The following is a 17,522-nucleotide window of genomic DNA, read 5'->3' on the forward strand; positions in this document are numbered from 1 at the left end:
ATAGTGACAAAACAGAACCAGATACTTAAGCATTCTTCAAAATAAAAGACTTCTTCTATTCAAATAAATCATGTCTTGCACTTAAATATATTTCACTTCATCCTTGTAATTATATACAATCATGTTCAATTCAATTAATAATAATCATGTAATCTATGCTTAACATATAATTGTAAATCAGTCACTTATCATACTGAATAACATATAAGTGTAAAAAAGTCACAACATTTTCACTTATCCATTTTTCTAAATATAAATCTAGTTCACTTTTCATGTTGTGATTCAGAATTTATTTATTTTTTATCAAGCTTCCTTACAAGGCAAACATATCAATTTTGTTCAATTCAGCAGATCATAAACACTAATCTGTTAGCTTCAGGAAAACGTAGTTGGTCGATAATTTGTTGATCTTCATCTTAAGGAACGGCAATCAGAAGAAACAGCTCACTTTAAACCAGCAGTTAGAAACCAAATACGGCTGAAACAAAATAAGTGTTTTGTATCAGTCAATATAAATAATTATTGATTCGTTTTTTGCTTCGTCTCTCCAGTCTAGTAGAAGAAATTCACACTGATTTTGACTTTATAGATCACATGACCCTCAAACTATTGAAGAAAAATCATAAATTTTGTCTGAAAAAAGTGCTAAAAATATATATATAAAGAACAAAAATGGTATAAAAATAAGTCTGCCTCATCTACCTAGTCTAATAGAATAATTTCACACTAATTTTGAGTCAGTAGGTCACCTGACCTGGAAGCTATTGAAGAAAAATCTTATTCTCTTCATATAAAATTACCTGTAAAATATAATAAAATACCTAAAATTGAATAAAAATAATCACCTGGACAGAGTAGCAGAGTAATTTCACATTGATTTTGAATCAGTAGGTCACATGACTTGGATGCTATTGAAGAAAAGGCCTATTTTTTAAAACATAAAATTACCTATAAACTATAAAATAGACCTAAAAGGGAATAATGAATGTGCCTCATCTATACAATTTGGTAAAATGATTTCACATCGATTATGAGTATTTGGTCACATGACTTCTAAGCTATTGAAGAAAATAATATTTTTTTAATATAAAAAATAATTTTAAATATTTGAAATTACTTTAAATTAAGTAGAATGAGTGTGTCTCATGTAACAACATGAATTAGCTTTTTCTGTGTGTGTGTCAGATGGTCACATTACTTTACTATGGTCTATTTACTTTTGCGTCTCAGGAGTGTTTGGTTCGGAAATTTGTTGACGGTCCCTAAGTGAACCTCCGCGCTTTGGAGGAGGGAGCGGCACAGAACGGGGTCTGTGGGGGCTTCCCGGATGGAGAAAAACAGAGCTATGCGCCCAACAAGCTCATTAAAAGTATCAATTGGGAAATGAAGGAACTTGTCACAAGAAAAATTTAGGCTATCAGTACGCTCTAGTATCTCTACAGTATGCCCGAACCAGTTAAATCTGGCGTGAGCTTACAAGCTCTTGACCAGTGGGTGGCAGTAGTTACCGAAAAACATTAGAGAGCACGAAGAAGTCGGGGAAGAAGAAGATGGCGTCATTTTCAAAGCTTGTTAACGGCTGTTGTCCTGGTGCTGTGTGTGTGTATACACTTTTTAACGGCACTGTTTATTAGCTAATGTTGCTGAGTTTTTAGGCAGCAACCTTGTTAAAGAGCTTGATTTTTACACACAAGCGACCACTATGCCGAAGGTTGCTTTATTTTTCAGTTAACCGCTGTCTTACTTTTTATGGTGGCGAATTTTTTAACAAATTTGCGCGGAGGTAGGTCAGATTTTTGATTCTCAACAACACAATGGCAGCAGTCTAGGTTATAGTAAATCTACTTATCGCCGACCAATAACCTAAAAGGCTAAATCAAAACAGAAATGACATAAAATATAAATTACGCTAGACTTCTTGAAAAAATACACACAGCGCTCAGTCTGACGTTTAATCTTTGTTACGGTAATACTTGTTGATTGCAGAACTCTCCTACACGTTTATATTTTAACCATATATTTAATGCTATTTTTTGATATAGTTTTGGAACATGTATTCTTTAAAATATCGATTATAAGCAATAACGTTAAAGTGTGTATGAATTTTAGGCATCAGGTGTTTACAGGTGACCATTAGGGCGTGGTTGCATGTACGTCATAAAAGCACTATATAAAAAGCACGTCGTTTAACCCTGACACAAGAAGTGTGGCTAAACCACGGGCTATATAAACCCAATAAATATGGTTTGAGATTCAAAGAAAAATGTTGTAGGAAGAGGTGGGTAGAGTACTCGAGAGTAAAACTACTTCAACATAATTTTACACAAAGGCTGCTTAAGCAATGATTAAGTTATTGTAACATCTGATTTAATATTTAAAAGTGATACCATTAGACAGACAAAATAAGAAATCATGTACACTTTCTGGTGTAGATGTACAAATAATTAGCAAAGTTTAATATTGGGCTTTTGTGTGTTTACTTTCTCCCACAAGAACATAAAATTGACAACATTATGGACAACCTGGACTTTTCAGAGGAAGAAATTCAACAGCAACTGGCTATTCTTGGCTATAAGACCATACCAAAACACAGGCTGCTGGAGTTTAAGCAAGGTCAGCCTCGTGAGACTTATGTCTCTTCTTAGAAGGTTTTAAAGTTGTAGGTATTTATGTGCTGAACAAGTAAACAAATCTGTAATTTTTCTTGTATGCATCCTGTCAGATCTTGATGAACTGATACGCCATGGGCAGTGGAAAAACCTTTCCTCTCCCAGACCTACAAGCATACATACTCGGAGAGCAGCATCTCAGTCAAGTCTTCCTGCTTATACTAAAGAAAAAGGTGAGAGAGCCAGTTATTTAAACCGACCTAATCATGATGCTGTTAACTGAGTTTTCCTTAATTTTTGCTTTACTTCCCCACAGTCAGCCTGTTATACAATAACAATTCGGGGGATGGATTTTTTCTACATAAAGAAGTAACAGGCCGTGACTCAACGGTAAATAATATGAAGCTACACCCAGATGTAGTTGTATTTTTTCACTGTTCTTTGTAGTTGCTGGCTACCATCACTTGCTTTACCTATGTCTGTCACCTCCACTATTTTTTCTTTTCACTATCACAAACTTATTCATCTCCTCCGTCAGCTCTCTACACTGGTGTGCCTGCATAGGCTTAACTAATTCTACTGGGTTGAAAAGGCAGCCTGCTAATTAGATTGAGCCCTGCTGCCACCTAGTGACTGTAGGCTTGTTAATCGTTCAATAATAGTTACTAGTACCAAATTAGGGGTGCACCCATTTTACCGGTCAGCCAATTTATTGGCCATGATTTGCTTAATTTTGGGAGGTCACCTCCAATGCGGCCAATGCGTTTACTTGAATCTAATCTTATTCCCCGATCTTATCTACCTCAGTGAAGGTCTAAAAGTCATCCTCTGTCCTCTTCTGCTCTCCTGTAAAAGGGGTCTAACTGACTGATCGGCCCACCAGGTCTTGTCTGCATGTTTACAGTTAGCAATTGTCATCCCACTGTTACCCACTCAGCAACTTTATCACAATATTGAGCAGCATTTCAGACAAAAAGAAAATTGGTATCAGTCAAAATTGGAATCGGCAGGCCAAGTTTTTTAAAGATCTGTCATTTCCGATCAGCCAGAAAACAATCGGTGCACCCCTAAACAAAATAGTCCTCCAGTTTCTCTCAAGAATGTTTTGATCCATGTTGTTGTTATTTTTACCAATAAGATCTCAAGAAAAACTCTAAATGTATTGATTTGTAATAGTTTTTTCCTGCCAAGAAAACTCTGTAGTTGACGTTATTTGGTTGTTTTGTTCAATTTTGTAAATGCACAGCTGTCTAACACACAGAAGAGCGAACACAATGTACGGTCACTAAGCTGTGGCGACTCGTATGCTGCGCTGTCTGTGGGTCCGAGGCTGCATTTCTCAGCCTGCGCTCCTAACAGGCTGCAGGAGGAGCCGGATACCGAAGACACCCTGGACTCTCTGCTGTCTGACAGCTACACTTCCTCCTCAAACCAGCAGCAGAGGCGATTAATAAAGAGAAAGGTTTTAAGGTGAGTTTAAGCTGAGAAAAGCTCAAACGTTTCAACTTATTTCCTTTTTTTACGTGTGGAAATTACAGCATTTGAGGAAAAATGTTCTCTGATGGAGCAGAAAATGTTAGCCTGGTGGGGGCACAAGTAAAGCCTGGTGGCCCGCCAGGCTTATAATACTCCGGAGAAAGTTTATATTTTTAAATGTATATTTTTGATAAAATGTAAATTATAATCAATATAATTTATATCACTTGGATGTATGCAGAGGTTTTACAGAAACACCGACCATGTGATTTCTGATGTCATTGTTTTGTTTTTTTACTTTTTGTTCTCAGAAAACGAAAAGGAAAGTCTTTCATCTGTTCTGAATCGATTTACACAGATGACTCAGGTAATGTAGACCATGTTATATACCCAGTGCCTTATAACCGTATTCATTAACTTTCAACCACAAACTTTGATGTGTTTTCTGTGAATTGACTTTTATGTGATTAAAACGATCACAAAGTACTTCAGAATGAGAAGTGGAAGGAAAATATACACTTTTTACTTTTTTAAAGTTCTGTGCAGCTGTGTTGAGCTCCTTCGTCTCAGTACTCCGTACAACCAACTTTCATTGCAGTTTTATGATGACTTGTCACTTTAAATCCAAATAATCTGTTGCTGGCCACGCCCCCTCCAATATCAACGTTCACACTCACACGTGAAAATGGCTGCAAACGTATGTGCAATTATACAACTGTAAATCTTTGAAAAGCAGAAGTAGAACCTCCTGCACAATCAACAAGGATGCAGCAATTGGTTGGTGGATTGTAAGTCAACAACAAAACACTTGTTTTTTCCAGCAGCCATTGTACAGCGCATACAGCGGTAAAACAAGCTGACCAAAAGTGCTGGAGCCAAGCATGGGTTGCTAGGCAACAGGCTAAACTTCACTGGGGTTGCTAGGTGAGGGGGAGTGCCTGCTGATTTGTGATGTTACGTTCAGAAAATATTTTTAAACTGATCATTTACCTTACTGCCAGGAAGCACTTTGGCAGTTTTTAAAAGCAGTAGAGACCCAAAAATTAATTTTGCACAACAGGTCCCCTTTAACTTTAAATCAAACTCCTTGAAACTAACTGTAATGGGCAACACAGAGTACATATCGGTTAATAAATCAATATGAACAAATCAAGAGATACTACCCAGTAGTCTCCAGCAGCTGGGGCTGTTTCAGCTGTGAGAAGAGGCGTGTAAGGTCTCTGGATTTCAGCTAATCCTCTTAGCTCCTTCCTCCAACCTCCTGCCTCTGTTGATCCTTCACCCCACACCTCAGCCGAGCGTGGCGCCGCCATGTACAAGATGTATAATGATCAGTGGGACAGAGAGAGCGACGACGAGAAGGATTCCCTTTACTCCTCTTTCTGGTCGGATGGAGAGGCGGAAGACAAGGAGGAGGACGTGGAAATTATGAGACCCGTCAACGACCCAGAGGACTCGCCTCCAGAGAGTTCAGGGGAGGAACAACCGCAGTTATTCAATGAGGGGACTCTGGAAGAGGAAAGTGATGATGGGAAAACTACTGACGGTGCAGCAGAAAGCCCAATGACCTCTGGATATGGCACATACAGAGCGGAGGAGCAGAACCAACCAGAACCAGATCATTCTATGAACAGGTTTACCCAAAACAGCCAAGAAGATCTGTCCGAGTTCAGAGACGATAAAGAAATCTCACGGCCGCTCAGTAGCTTCACTGAGTTTGATAATGAACCGACGCATGGACCAGATGTAAGGGAGCCTGTGGGGTTTGTGTCCGATGGCGTAGATGACGTGAAACTTCCTGTAGAACCAGAACCAGAGGAACAGCATCTTCACGTTGATGCAGACAATATGCTCTTGTTTCACAAGAAGGGTTTAGAAGATGGGATAGATGGAGGCGAAGGAGAAAAACAGGAGAAACTGCTGCACAATCTGGAGGAAAATGCAGGAAGCGTGTCAGCGATTGACGTTAAAGACGAATCTTCTAGAAACAAAGGCGTCAGGTTCTTCAACTCCATAAAGAATTTTACCTTTCCTGGTAAAAACCTACACAATGTTGTCCAAACCTTTCGCTACAAAAATTTACTCTACAAAACCTCAAAATCTTACCAAGTATCTTTGGTTTAGTTAGATAAAATCTCAATTCATTTGAAATTAGACAAAACTAGAAAGTTAATTTTCAGCAAGATATAAAAGCTTATTTTAACTCATCCATCCATTGTCTTATGCCATCTGTGCCAATCTCCAGCTGTCAAGAGGCGGGTTCACCCTGGACAGGCCGCCGCTCCATCACGTCAATAATTTCTTAATATTAATAAAAAGTACTAGTTCCATTTGCATATTATTTAATTTATATCGTGGGAAAATGTCTTGGTAAGATTTTGTGTTTTTGCAGTGTATATTTTATTTTTAAAATGAGTCTTTTTAATTTTATCAGCTCATTAAGCTAAAAAACAAAACAGACTTGCAAAAAGCAGAATAACGCATTACTGTAGATACAAAAAACATGGAAAAAAAAAGATTGCAAGATTGCATTAGTGTAAGACAAGCCAATAGTTTCTACATTTTTAGGTTGATTTTTTTTTCTTTTCTCTGCAATACTAGTTTTTGAGGAAAAGCAAATCAATAATTATGATTCCAGTTGCTCTGAGGTTACTGTGAATGAAATTCATAGTAATTCAGTTTTACTTCTGTATGCAAACACAGAAGTAAAACTGAATTTACTGGTTTTGAAAAACCAGAGCTTTACTACTTGAGAGAAAAGCATAATTGTGTTCATTGTCTATCAGATGCTTCGAGCTGCTTAGAAGAGCGAATGGCTGAGCTTGATCTAACCTCAGATCGGAAAGATTACGACACAGATGAGAACGACTCCCAGGGCTCAGAGACCGACCCTGTCGACTTCACTGCCTTCAGATCGAGTATTGACGTCGTGGTGGGTGAAGCAGTTTTCATAGTTACATTTATTAAAGCTGCAGTATGTATCTTTTATTTAAAAAAATTTTTTTTGCGTATTTATCACTGTGGTGACAGTGTTTCTCTTCTCATCCCAGTACTCCCAGTACTAACTACAGAAATACACAACTTAGTCAGAAAGAACCAATCAGAGCCAGGAGGAGGGTCTTGGCGCTGTCAATCACTCTCTACAGCTGATTCACATGAATGCCATGATTGCTAATGCTAATTAGTACAGCCACCAATGATAGCGGAAAATTTATTATGCAACAGTAATAAGTTGTTTTTCCACCATTAGCACATTGAGCAGCCTACAGGAGGTGATTGACAGCACAAAGACCCGCCTCCTGGCTCTGATTGGTTGGAGCATTTCTGCAGACCAATAGTAGGATTTGAAGGAGGTTGATTATTTTTTTTCACAAATGATCTCTCACACCAAACTGTCGCAACATGGTGACAGTTTTAATAAATATGGAAAAAACATAGTTTTATAAAAGTTAAGCTCTGCCGCTTTAAATGTTAAAATGTCTGATTTTTGACATTTTTACCTTCAGACTCAAAGTGATCAGGAAGTACGACCCAAACCAAAATCCTGTAAGTATCCAGAAATGAAGGAGCTGGTCATAGCTAAGCGTTATTGTTCTAGATCTCTCTAGGTCCATACATTGTTGTAAAATACTTAAAACTTTTTTATGACTTGTGTTACAGTCATCCGCCCGGTGATGTTCCAAAGAGCCGTTAAGAAGAATGATCCAGTGACCAGGTAAGGTAGAAATATCTCTGCAAAGCACAAACCTTTATCCACATCTGGGTAAAATCTAAGAAAACAATAAAATAATCCTTCTATTGTGTCAAATGAAGAACTAGATGTTTAAAATTAACCAAAACTACCTCTTATTTTTTCCTGGAATGGTTTTTGTTGGGTGAGCACCAGTACAAAGCCTTGAAGGGGCAGAATTAGGTTTTCCATGCACATAGTGACATTTTATAGTATGATTAAGTAACTATGGTGCCTTCAGTTATAGAAATGCTATAAATATCAAATAGTACAGTTTATTTTAAGTCATGCCTTCAAATTGTGTCGCTGTCTCTTTAAGAACTGATGCTCTTTCTGAAACATCACACCGCTGGCTAGTCTGAAGGAGCTGAGGGGGGGGGGAGTTGTGAGGTAGAAGCTTGGAAAACTGCAACTCAGAGGAGGAGCTGTGTCCTTGAAGGCGGGGCTAGGTCCACCCAGGCGTTTTGCACAGCTTAATGGTTGCGTGGAGATTGAAAGACTCCTCAAGCACGCATGAAAGAATCAAGGCAACAGTCCAGGAGTGTTTTTGATGAGGGAATGACATTATAACATGATGTAAAGCTCAAAAAAGTTGATTCTACACGATACTGCACCTTTAAATCACCAAGTCCAGTGGAAAAGGTCGGATTCCCATTCGGTGGGAGAGGATTGTGGAGCTGGGTTTTGGCAACTAAACTCCACTGAAAGAAACTTGATTCTTGGTAGGAAGATTTTAGTTTCGGTCTCTTTAGTTTCAACTGGACAGATTCTGACCTCAACCTGATTTAACAGCTTTGGGATTGATTAGGATACGGATCGTTTTTCTCATCCAACATCAGTGTCTGACCTCACAAATGCTCTGCTGGGAGCATGGTGGAAAATTCCCATAAATGGACTCCAACACCTGGTGGGAATTATTCCCAGAAATCATAAAGACGTGACAGCAGAAAGTGTGACAATAAATACATAAAACCAGACTTGAATTGTGTCATCTGCACTGCAGTCTTTGGTTGGCGTCATCATTGGTATGAAGTTCTTCAAAAACCCGTTTTCTCTTTGACTGTTTGCATTTGGAGTCTGCTGCTCTAGTTTGACGCCAGCTGCTGTGGATTCTTTTGCCTCTGCAGGTATTTCCAGTACAAGCAGATGTGGGACGCCTTCCAAGTGCCTGGAGACATCATCAGGAAAGCTCTCCGCTGGGAGATCAAGGTACGGAAACACGTTTCAAACTTTCCTCATTGAGCAATGTTCAGTTTAACCGCTTTAGTGGAACGATGCACCGATTTGTACAATTTAGTTTTTCTAAGATGTAGAAGTATTTATATAAATTTACATTGTATTGGAAGTATATTAAAAAAGTGGATTGGTGCATTTGTGGTAATGTTAAGTTTAGAACTACCTGGTAAATGTTTATAAGCTTAAATTACTTCATATGTTTTTGTTTTCAGGAAAAGTTATCATACCAGCCTCTGCCTGTGAGTATTCACCATTATTTGTCCTGAAGCATGTAGCATAAAAAATTTGATTTCCTCACAGTTTTTGATCAGGCACACAGATCATTTTGTAGTTTAATTTATTATTACTTACGTGGTTTGAGTGGTTCAGCTGAAATATCCCAGCGATGGGAAACATGTTTGACTCCATGACAGATTTTCAAGCAGTGCACACTTTAAAACAGAAAGTTTAAAAAAATTTATTTCTGTTGAGGTTTTTGATTTAATCTTAGAGCTTTTCAGGACATGTGCAAATTAATTTACTATGAAGTTAATAAATATAATTAAATCAGAAATCCAACTCAGAGTATAGTCTAAGGAGAGCATGAAGTGTTTAAACTGAGACGTTTTAAGTATTTTTATTGAATATTAATCGGAATCTAACATTCAGACTTCTTCCAACCTTCTTCAAATTATCCCTCGGTGCATTTTAAATCTTCTGGGAAGAAAGATTTAACAGGATGTCGCTTGTTTCGATGCAGTCAAGTGTTTTACAAGTAAACATGCAAAAAGAAATGTAGAACAAAGCTGCTTTATTCACTAAAATAAAGCAGCTTATCAACAAATGAGGATTGACTGCATAAAAATCACTGTTAGGCTGGTGCATCAGAAAGATTTTTGTTTGAATTTTTATTATTGTTTTTGCTTTTTTTATGTTGAGAAGATGTTAGAAATGCTACAGGGATTAATGAATGCGCTGTCAGATCTGGACCAGAAGGGGGCAGCATAGCACATGTGGCTCCAATAATAACCAGTCAGTTTTGCTTCTGGGCAGAAATACCAGGAGTTAAAACGTTTTAGCTGAGTCACATTCCTTCTCGGGCTGCACAGTGGCGCAGTTGGTAGAGCCTTGCAGCAAGAAGGTTCTGGGTTCGATTCCCGGCCCCGGTCTTTCTGCATGGAGTTTGCATGTTCTCCCTGTGCATGCGTGGGTTTCCTCCCACAGTCCAAAAACATGACTGTCAGGTTAATTGATCTGTCTAAATTGCCCCTAGGTGTGAGTGTGTGTGTGCATGGTTGTTTTTCCTGTGTGTCTCTGTGTTGCCCTGCGACAGACTGGTGACCTGTCCAGGGTGACCCCACCTCTCGCCCGGTACGTTAGCTGGAGATGAACCAGCAACCCTCCTGACCACACTAAGGGATAAGGGTGTTAGAAAATGGATGGATGGATGGATGGACATTCCTTCTCATTCAGTGGCAAAAATGCACAGTCACTTGTACAACTCTGCTTTATGGATTAAAAATAATGATAATGTGGTCATGGAGAAGTAAATTTAGTTTAATTTTACACTTATGAGAAAAACTTGGATATAATTAGTCGAAAAGCCATAAATTTGCAAGAAACAATTTTTCATGATTAAAGGCATCAATTTGTGATGTAGCCATATTATCTGATATTGAAAAGTCAGAAACTTGTAAGAAAAAAATCAGCAAAACAGTCCCACAACATGATGCTGCCACCTCTGTACCTGTGTTTCCTCAATTTTCCTCCAAATGTAAAAATGGTCATTTTGTCCCAACATTTCCACTTTAGTTTTATCAGACCACAACACCTGTGTCCAAAATTTAAGATTTTTAAAATGGTTTCTTTCTTTCTGAGCAGCATTTCAGCCCATGTTGGTACTGGACACATGGCACTGAATATTGATGCGATGATGACCAGCTTTAGCAGAACCTTCACGTTGTATTTAGCTTTTGTTCTGGGTTATCTGGTTAGGGTTGGGCAGATTTTGGACCAGAAACTTTAATCTCTGGACACAGAACCCGCCTCCTTTCAGAAAGGCCTGATAATTGGACATTCCCATCACGTCTAGATTTGTGCATAATTCCTTGAACAAATGAACGCAGCACCTTCCATAGTGAACCAGACTTGAACATCTGTTCAGTCCTCTTCCCGACATCTCGGCTTTTTTGTTTTGACTTTCTAATCGTGTCAAACCAGAAAGCGGTTTGTTCCAGGTGTGGCCTTAAAATACATCCACAGGTGTGCCTCCAATTAACTCAAACATCTGTCCAAAGTCTGGACAACACCATCATTTAAAGAGATTGTAAAACGTCTGACTTTAAATAAATGAATAGATATATCTGACACATTTTCTTGTTGTTGTAGCATTTAGCAAATGTAAATAATTCTGACCAACCTAAAAAAAGAAGTTTGATATAACTCAACTTCAGACAGTGAGGGGAAAAAATGTAAACTACATTTCTAAGAGCTGATTATTCAAATCTGTTTATGGGAATGTGTCAAGTTACATCAAATCTCACTGCGTCGCCTCCCACTTCCTGCTCGTAATAGAACATCTTGTTCTGGAAGTGCCTTTAAATCAAGGTATCCCGCCCAGGCGTGGCGTGAGGGCGCTCTAATCTCCTGTCTTTATTGTGTTTGAGCAGAAGCCCAGAAGGGTTTACGTTCCCAACACCTACACGGTGCCAACGCAGAAGAAACGCTCCGAGCTCCGCTGGACCATCAGGAACGATCTGGCAAACCGTCGCCTCCCACAAAAGTTTACTCCTCAGTTTTAAGCTGCACAATTTTCAAAACTGTTTTTGTACTTTTTACAAGTATAATTATTTATTGTGACATTCATAATAAACAAATTAAACAGTCATGTCAGTGAATTTGTCACAGATCAGTTGTTCTAAGGGAAGTCGGAGTACGGCAGTTTTAACGGGTAAAGGAACGTGTAACGCTCGTCGTGCCAGAGGAGCTTCTCCTCCAGAAACCTGACCGTGTCCAGAGTCAGGATGACGGCTTCGTGTTTCAGCATGCTGTGCACATTCAGACCTGACGGGGGAAATAAACGACATTTAATCCAGTTGAGTTAAAACAACCCAAAGAAATAAAGCATTCAGAATGCAAAAAAAAGAATTGGAAATCTGGAATAAAAACTGTTGTATTTACTCTTATTTTCTATCTGCAATGGCTCTAATACACGGGTTGTACTTTACTCACCGATGGCTGGAATAAGGTTAACTGTCTTTAGGTTTTCTGTAGCCTGGAGGATATTTTCAGGGAACTCTTCAGACCTAAAAGCAGCCACAGAATAAATTGGAATAGATAACCTATTTGCTCTGATTTACACCAGTAAGGTAAGATACTCACACATCAACCAGCAGCACAGACTCTCCCCAGTGTCTGCTTCTGATCAGTTCCAGCAGGTACTGGGAGTCTGGCGTGGGAATGTTTAGGGAGTCCACTACGTGAAGGTATTGCTACAGAAAACAGGAGTTCAGAGTTATCAAGAAATTATTACGGAGACAAGTGATGGGCAACACTAACTGAAAATGTAGCTGCACTAACCCAAAACTGCTAGACTAACACTGAAATTAGCCGAAGCTAATGCTAAAGCGCTAGACTCAGATTACAATTCAAGCCTACCATAACTCTTCAGCAACAATGTGATTTTGACATAATTTACAAGTTCTATAATATAAAGAAATACAATAACTATTCTCCTTGTTTTTGTTTTTTTTATTAAACTAAATTATTGGGAGAGAAAACGTTAGGAGAGGAAACGGAACTACTGCGCAAACTGTTTTCATCCTCTTCAAAATAAGAGCATGACTACTTCAAGAGTTAACGGTCGATAAAAAATTTCAAAAAAGATGTCGTACTTTTCTGAACAGAAAGTTTACGAAACAGGGAAGCCAATTAGCTTTTCAGATTTTATCCAGAAAAATAAATGTTTTAAATTATTTTTCAAACTTAGAAAAAGTACTAAACGCAAAATTAGCTCATTAGCACATTAGCTAAGGCAGTGTTTTTCAACCACTGTTCCGCGGCACACTAGAGTGCCGTGAGTGATCGTCAGGTGTGCCGTGGAAATTATTCAATTTCACCTAAGGTACCGTATTTTTCGGACTATAAGCTGCTACTTTTTTTCTAAGCTTTGAACCATGCGGATTGTAGCCCGCTGTAGCTTTGCTGTGTTTTTTGTTTTGTTTTTTTTCAACCACCAGGGGGCTCTCTAGCAGGAAGTGAATCATTAGAAGTCAAAATTGTAAATCAAAAGAAGAACGTGCTAATTTTCAACCTGTTCAGGGCTATTTTTAAGCAGCAGGCACGATGGAGAAATGTTTTCAAACTCATATCATGCACCTTTTAAGTTGAGGGCTGTCGATCTGGCACTACGGGAGGAAAATAGAGCCGCTGCATTTAAGCTCGGTGTGAACGAAACCATGGTTCGGCTTTGGAGACAGAGTGCTGCGTCCTTAATATATGCAGCAGATTTATTAGGACGCCGCCCTCTGCTGGGTCCTTATGGAAAATCGAGAGCAGCTTCCAGGTTTTTTTTTTGTTTTTTTTTTTTTTTTAAATATAAGGCGCTTATATGGTGCGCTCTATAGTCCGAAAAATACGGTAATTTATTTTAAAAGATTTTTTTGAAAATTAATTATCTGCAAATAATGCCATCTTCGAGTGTCTACTGTAGCAGTGAGTAGCGGCGTAATCATGTAATTTTCTTACCACTAGATGGCAGTAGGTACACAGCATTTTACATTACAACAAGAGAATTAGTGATGCATGAATGTTACAGGTAGCGGTGAGAGCATCGTATCTTGAAGACAGTGATGGAAAAGACAGAGAAGCTCAGCAATAGTTGGGTTGGAAAGAACATGGGTCCATTTCCCACAACATATCTGTGTGAAGTGAGCTTCTCAAGCCTGGCTACTATAAAAACTAAAACCAGAGAGAGACAGAGATGTTGAGGAAGAGCTTTGTCTTCAATTTCTGCCAGAAAATCAGCAGTTTTCATCCAAACATGCACAGGTTTCACTCTAGGTGGGTAAAATATACAAATATTGACATTTTGTACATGCAACTCTTCATATTGTAACAGTGAATATGAAGTGAAATGTTTTCCAAATATTATTGCTTCTTTCAGAATAAGAATTATTTTCTGTATTCCGGCTAAAAGAATGCTTGTGGATTAGTTTGTAAAACAGTTTGAAGATTTCTACAACTTCTTTAAATTTAACACCACAATGTTGTGGCACTGTTCAGGGGTATTTTTGAAGTGGACATGTTAAGTGCAATTTGAAATAAGAAATGTAAAATGTGATAAAAATGCATTTTTGTGTTTATTTGATTCCTATTCAGGAGACTTTGATAAGAATGACTATATATATGTAATATAGAGTATACAGAGTATCTTTGTTTACATTTTTGGTTGGTGGTGTGCCTCAAGATTTTTTCAATTAAAATAACGTACCTTGGCTCAAAAAAGGTTGAAAAACACTGAGCTAAGATGTGCCCACCACTGGAGACAAGTGACACAGCGATATTGTTTGCATTCTGCTCGGTAAAAAAAAAAAGATAAAATTTTTAAAAACAATTACTTTGCAATCTAATAGGAATCGCCACTAAATAATGTAGCGTAATGACTTAATGCAGAATAAATTGAATATAATCTACATTTATTGCCAACAGAATCCTTTGAAGTACTTGTTGAAGAACAATTCATCCTCTGTTTGCACACATGAACTGGTTAGCATTAATAAACTCCATATTTTTAACATAAGTTACCTACATTAATTATTTTCCATGCCATAGCTGACAGTACTATACCCAACTGAACTGAATATCATATTTACCTGAGCCATCTTGGAGCTTAGCGCCACTTTCAGCCCCTGCACTCGTACTTTCATGGGTAACATGTAGTAGTAACTTTTGGGTCCTCTTGGCCCATGAGAAACTCCGCCTGAGGGGAAAAAACAACGTGAATCCTTCTAGATCACATCAGTCAAGGAGGCTGCATCTGAATTTATGGCTCAGCAAAGAAGTTAGCCATCTCTATAAGTGCAAAAGTTTAGTTTAAGTGGAGGGAATCTATTTAAAAACTCCATTAAACAGCAGATGAAGCTACCTCCTCTCCACAGCGGCGATCGGATGCTTCCATGGCGAGCTCTTCCGCTTCCTTTTTGGTTCCATGGCTTCCTGCCTCCGCCTCGCACCTCTGACCTCACCTTTGTGCTAGCATGACTCTGTGGAACGTTAAAATAAAGTCAGATTATTAGTTGTTTCTATCCCAGCCAAGAAAATAAACCTAGAAAACCAAAGTAACTCTAAAAAACTATTTTTAAAGGCATTATTTTCTGAAAAAACAAAAAGTAGAAATTACTTTTTAAAATCCACTTTTTTGTTTTCAAAAAGTGGATTTTATTTCAATCATCCCTTCTGTGTGTTGTACGACTGAGTATTAATATTATCAGTGGCGTAATCAAACGTTTCAAAATCCTCCTACTGATAATGATTTGATGCTGATGTGTTTAAAGATTTATTGCTTCTTAATCTGTGAAACTGATAGTATAACTTCACCATATTGTCAGCATTCCTCATTTTAATTTTCTAGTATTTTTTTGTGCAGTTCTCAAAATTACTACTTCATTGTCCTAATATTATGAGCTTATTCTGGTAATATTAAAACTTTATTCTTGTATTAATTAAACTTGATTGTTGTATGATTATACTTGTAACATTATGACAGCTACTCCTTAGATAAGGAAACCCAGATTTTTGGTTCAAATGTTTAAACCAATTAGAATAATTAACTAATTAATCATATAGTTAAATAACACACTGTAGCATTCAGCACATATAAATAATTTTGGTAATTCTAACTGACAGAGAGAAAAAAAATATGTAGAAAAACCTCTGGCTTTAACTGTATTTAACTTACAATTCTTTTGTAATTTCTCTGCCAGGTTTCAACAGCATGTAGAATATCAAGCCTGTATTAGGAGAACAAAGATCAGTTTAAACCTGCAGTGGTCTCAGTATCTTAATTCAGCATGATGAAAGGTTTCTACATACCTTGGAGTCACTGCAAAGACATCAGGGTGGAGCTCAGTCAGACCCAACGGTTCGCTGTCCTTACTCTCCAGAGTATCCACCCACGTCCGCACAGGGCTCAGGTGAGCAGGAAGTGCCGCATCGCACTTCCTGATTAGAGGAAGGGAGGAGTCTTCTGAAGGTGGAGGACGCTCTGCAGGAATAAACAAAACAAGCGAAGAGAGAAAAATCTACATGTTTGTATTAACCAGCTGTTAAGATCAAAGTCATTTAATTAACCTCCATGTCAGACTTACTTAATCTGTCAGGATCCACAAGATTAGAGGGAAGGCGTAAGTTTGGAGGGAGAGCGGTGTCACTGGAGAAAGATGAGGCAAACTGAGGAGAGAAAAAAATAAATAAAAATACTGAAATACTTTATAAAGAAAAACACAAGTTTTAAAATGTAATCAAACAATTTTAGCTGCAGCTGAATGCAGGAATACTAGATGAGTAGACCTTTCATAAAAACACATTTTGCTGGACTACAAATTGATATTATTTAACATTGGAACTGGAAGACATTTTAAATAAACGAAATAACAAAATAAACAAATAATAAAATTCATTGTAAAGTCTCTGTAAACACTTTTTTAAGCAGCTACTTGAGAGACAGAAGATTTTTGTCATGCAGTTTTTTTCAGAAAGAGAGAAAAAAGAAGAAGAGTGAATCATGGAAATGGAAATTATGGCGGTAGTGCTAATTCATCATGTGATTGATTTATCCCGACAGGCCTAACAATGCACATCTTGTACACATTTATTTAAACTACCCTACCCAGCTGTAGAGTTCTTTGAATCTGAGCATGCCATTTTAGTAACTGTACAGTATTTTTATTATGCTGTAAATTTGTCCTTACTATACAGTCTGTTATCCTTATATTGTTTTACCTTAGAGTGAATCTGCTGAATAGGATACTTTATCTGACCCTGATTTCTGACTGCTATTGAGACCAGATATTCACATAAAAATGTATAAAGAGACTCTTAATATCATTGTTGTGCTTTATCTGAAATTAAATCCGACTAAACCTTTTCCGTCATGGTTAACAGCAGGTTAACTGTGTTATCTTTCTCTCACTTTCACTACATATGACGGTAATAACAGACGGACTGCAGCATGGAGACCGCTAGCTGGGAATAACTCACCCTTCGAGCCGCTCCTCTGCTGAAAACCAAACAGGAGAAACGAAGCATGTTCTTTTCTTCTTATTCTACGAGCAGAAATTTTTATCCCTTTTACATTTAAAAACTCAAAGTTACAGCAACAAACATGACAGAGAGGTAGCAGGAAAGGTCGTGTGACAGCCTCCGTAAGGTAAGCTAGAGGCGCATATTGATGACGTCTATGGAAGTTCAGACATGCGCAGTTTACGAAAAGT

The 17,522-nt window shown here is 38.0% G+C and overlaps 2 protein-coding genes across 2 annotated transcripts; one reads left to right on the top strand and one right to left on the bottom strand.

The window, feature by feature from the left end:
• The first annotated feature begins 1,504 nt into the window (after window positions 1-1,504).
• Window positions 1,505-11,917, top strand: hyls1 (HYLS1 centriolar and ciliogenesis associated). Its single transcript, XM_008418591.3, has 12 exons — window positions 1,505-1,783; window positions 2,494-2,613; window positions 2,723-2,842; window positions 2,926-2,999; window positions 3,856-4,079; window positions 4,397-4,452; window positions 6,872-7,017; window positions 7,592-7,631; window positions 7,746-7,800; window positions 8,943-9,024; window positions 9,264-9,290; window positions 11,700-11,917. The coding sequence occupies exons 1-12, from the start codon at window positions 1,750-1,752 to the stop codon at window positions 11,829-11,831; spliced, it is 1,110 nt and encodes a 369-aa protein (XP_008416813.1). The 5' UTR covers window positions 1,505-1,749; the 3' UTR covers window positions 11,832-11,917.
• Window positions 11,851-17,486, bottom strand: mrpl4 (mitochondrial ribosomal protein L4). Its single transcript, XM_008418578.3, has 9 exons — window positions 17,290-17,486; window positions 16,398-16,479; window positions 16,123-16,294; window positions 15,989-16,040; window positions 15,176-15,293; window positions 14,904-15,010; window positions 12,412-12,521; window positions 12,262-12,335; window positions 11,851-12,093 (listed from the first exon to the last, which is right to left on the bottom strand). Exons 1-9 carry the CDS (start codon window positions 17,335-17,337, stop codon window positions 11,948-11,950), a joined length of 909 nt encoding a protein of 302 aa, XP_008416800.1. The 5' UTR covers window positions 17,338-17,486; the 3' UTR covers window positions 11,851-11,947.
• Between the last annotated feature and the right edge of the window lie 36 nt (window positions 17,487-17,522).

The sequence above is a fragment of the Poecilia reticulata genome, chromosome 1 (assembly GCF_904066995.2).
Source record: "Poecilia reticulata chromosome 1, P_reticulata-male-v2, whole genome shotgun sequence".
Taxonomy (NCBI): Eukaryota; Metazoa; Chordata; class Actinopteri; order Cyprinodontiformes; family Poeciliidae; genus Poecilia; species Poecilia reticulata.

Excerpts from the sequence above, each read along its gene's own strand:
- hyls1 (XM_008418591.3), top strand. The coding sequence starts at position 1,750 with ATGGTGGCGAATTTTTTAACAAATTTGCGCGGAG. Across the intron at positions 7,632-7,745 it reads ACGACCCAAACCAAAATCCT|TCATCCGCCCGGTGATGTTC; the intron begins GTAAGTATCCAG and ends CTTGTGTTACAG. Across the intron at positions 7,801-8,942 it reads AAGAATGATCCAGTGACCAG|GTATTTCCAGTACAAGCAGA; the intron begins GTAAGGTAGAAA and ends TTGCCTCTGCAG.
- mrpl4 (XM_008418578.3), bottom strand. The coding sequence starts at position 17,337 with ATGCTTCGTTTCTCCTGTTTGGTTTTCAGCAGAGGAGCGGCTCGAAGG. Across the intron at positions 16,295-16,397 it reads TGTGGATCCTGACAGATTAA|AGCGTCCTCCACCTTCAGAA; the intron begins GTAAGTCTGACA and ends TTATTCCTGCAG. Across the intron at positions 15,011-15,175 it reads ATCGCCGCTGTGGAGAGGAG|GCGGAGTTTCTCATGGGCCA; the intron begins GTAGCTTCATCT and ends TTTTCCCCTCAG.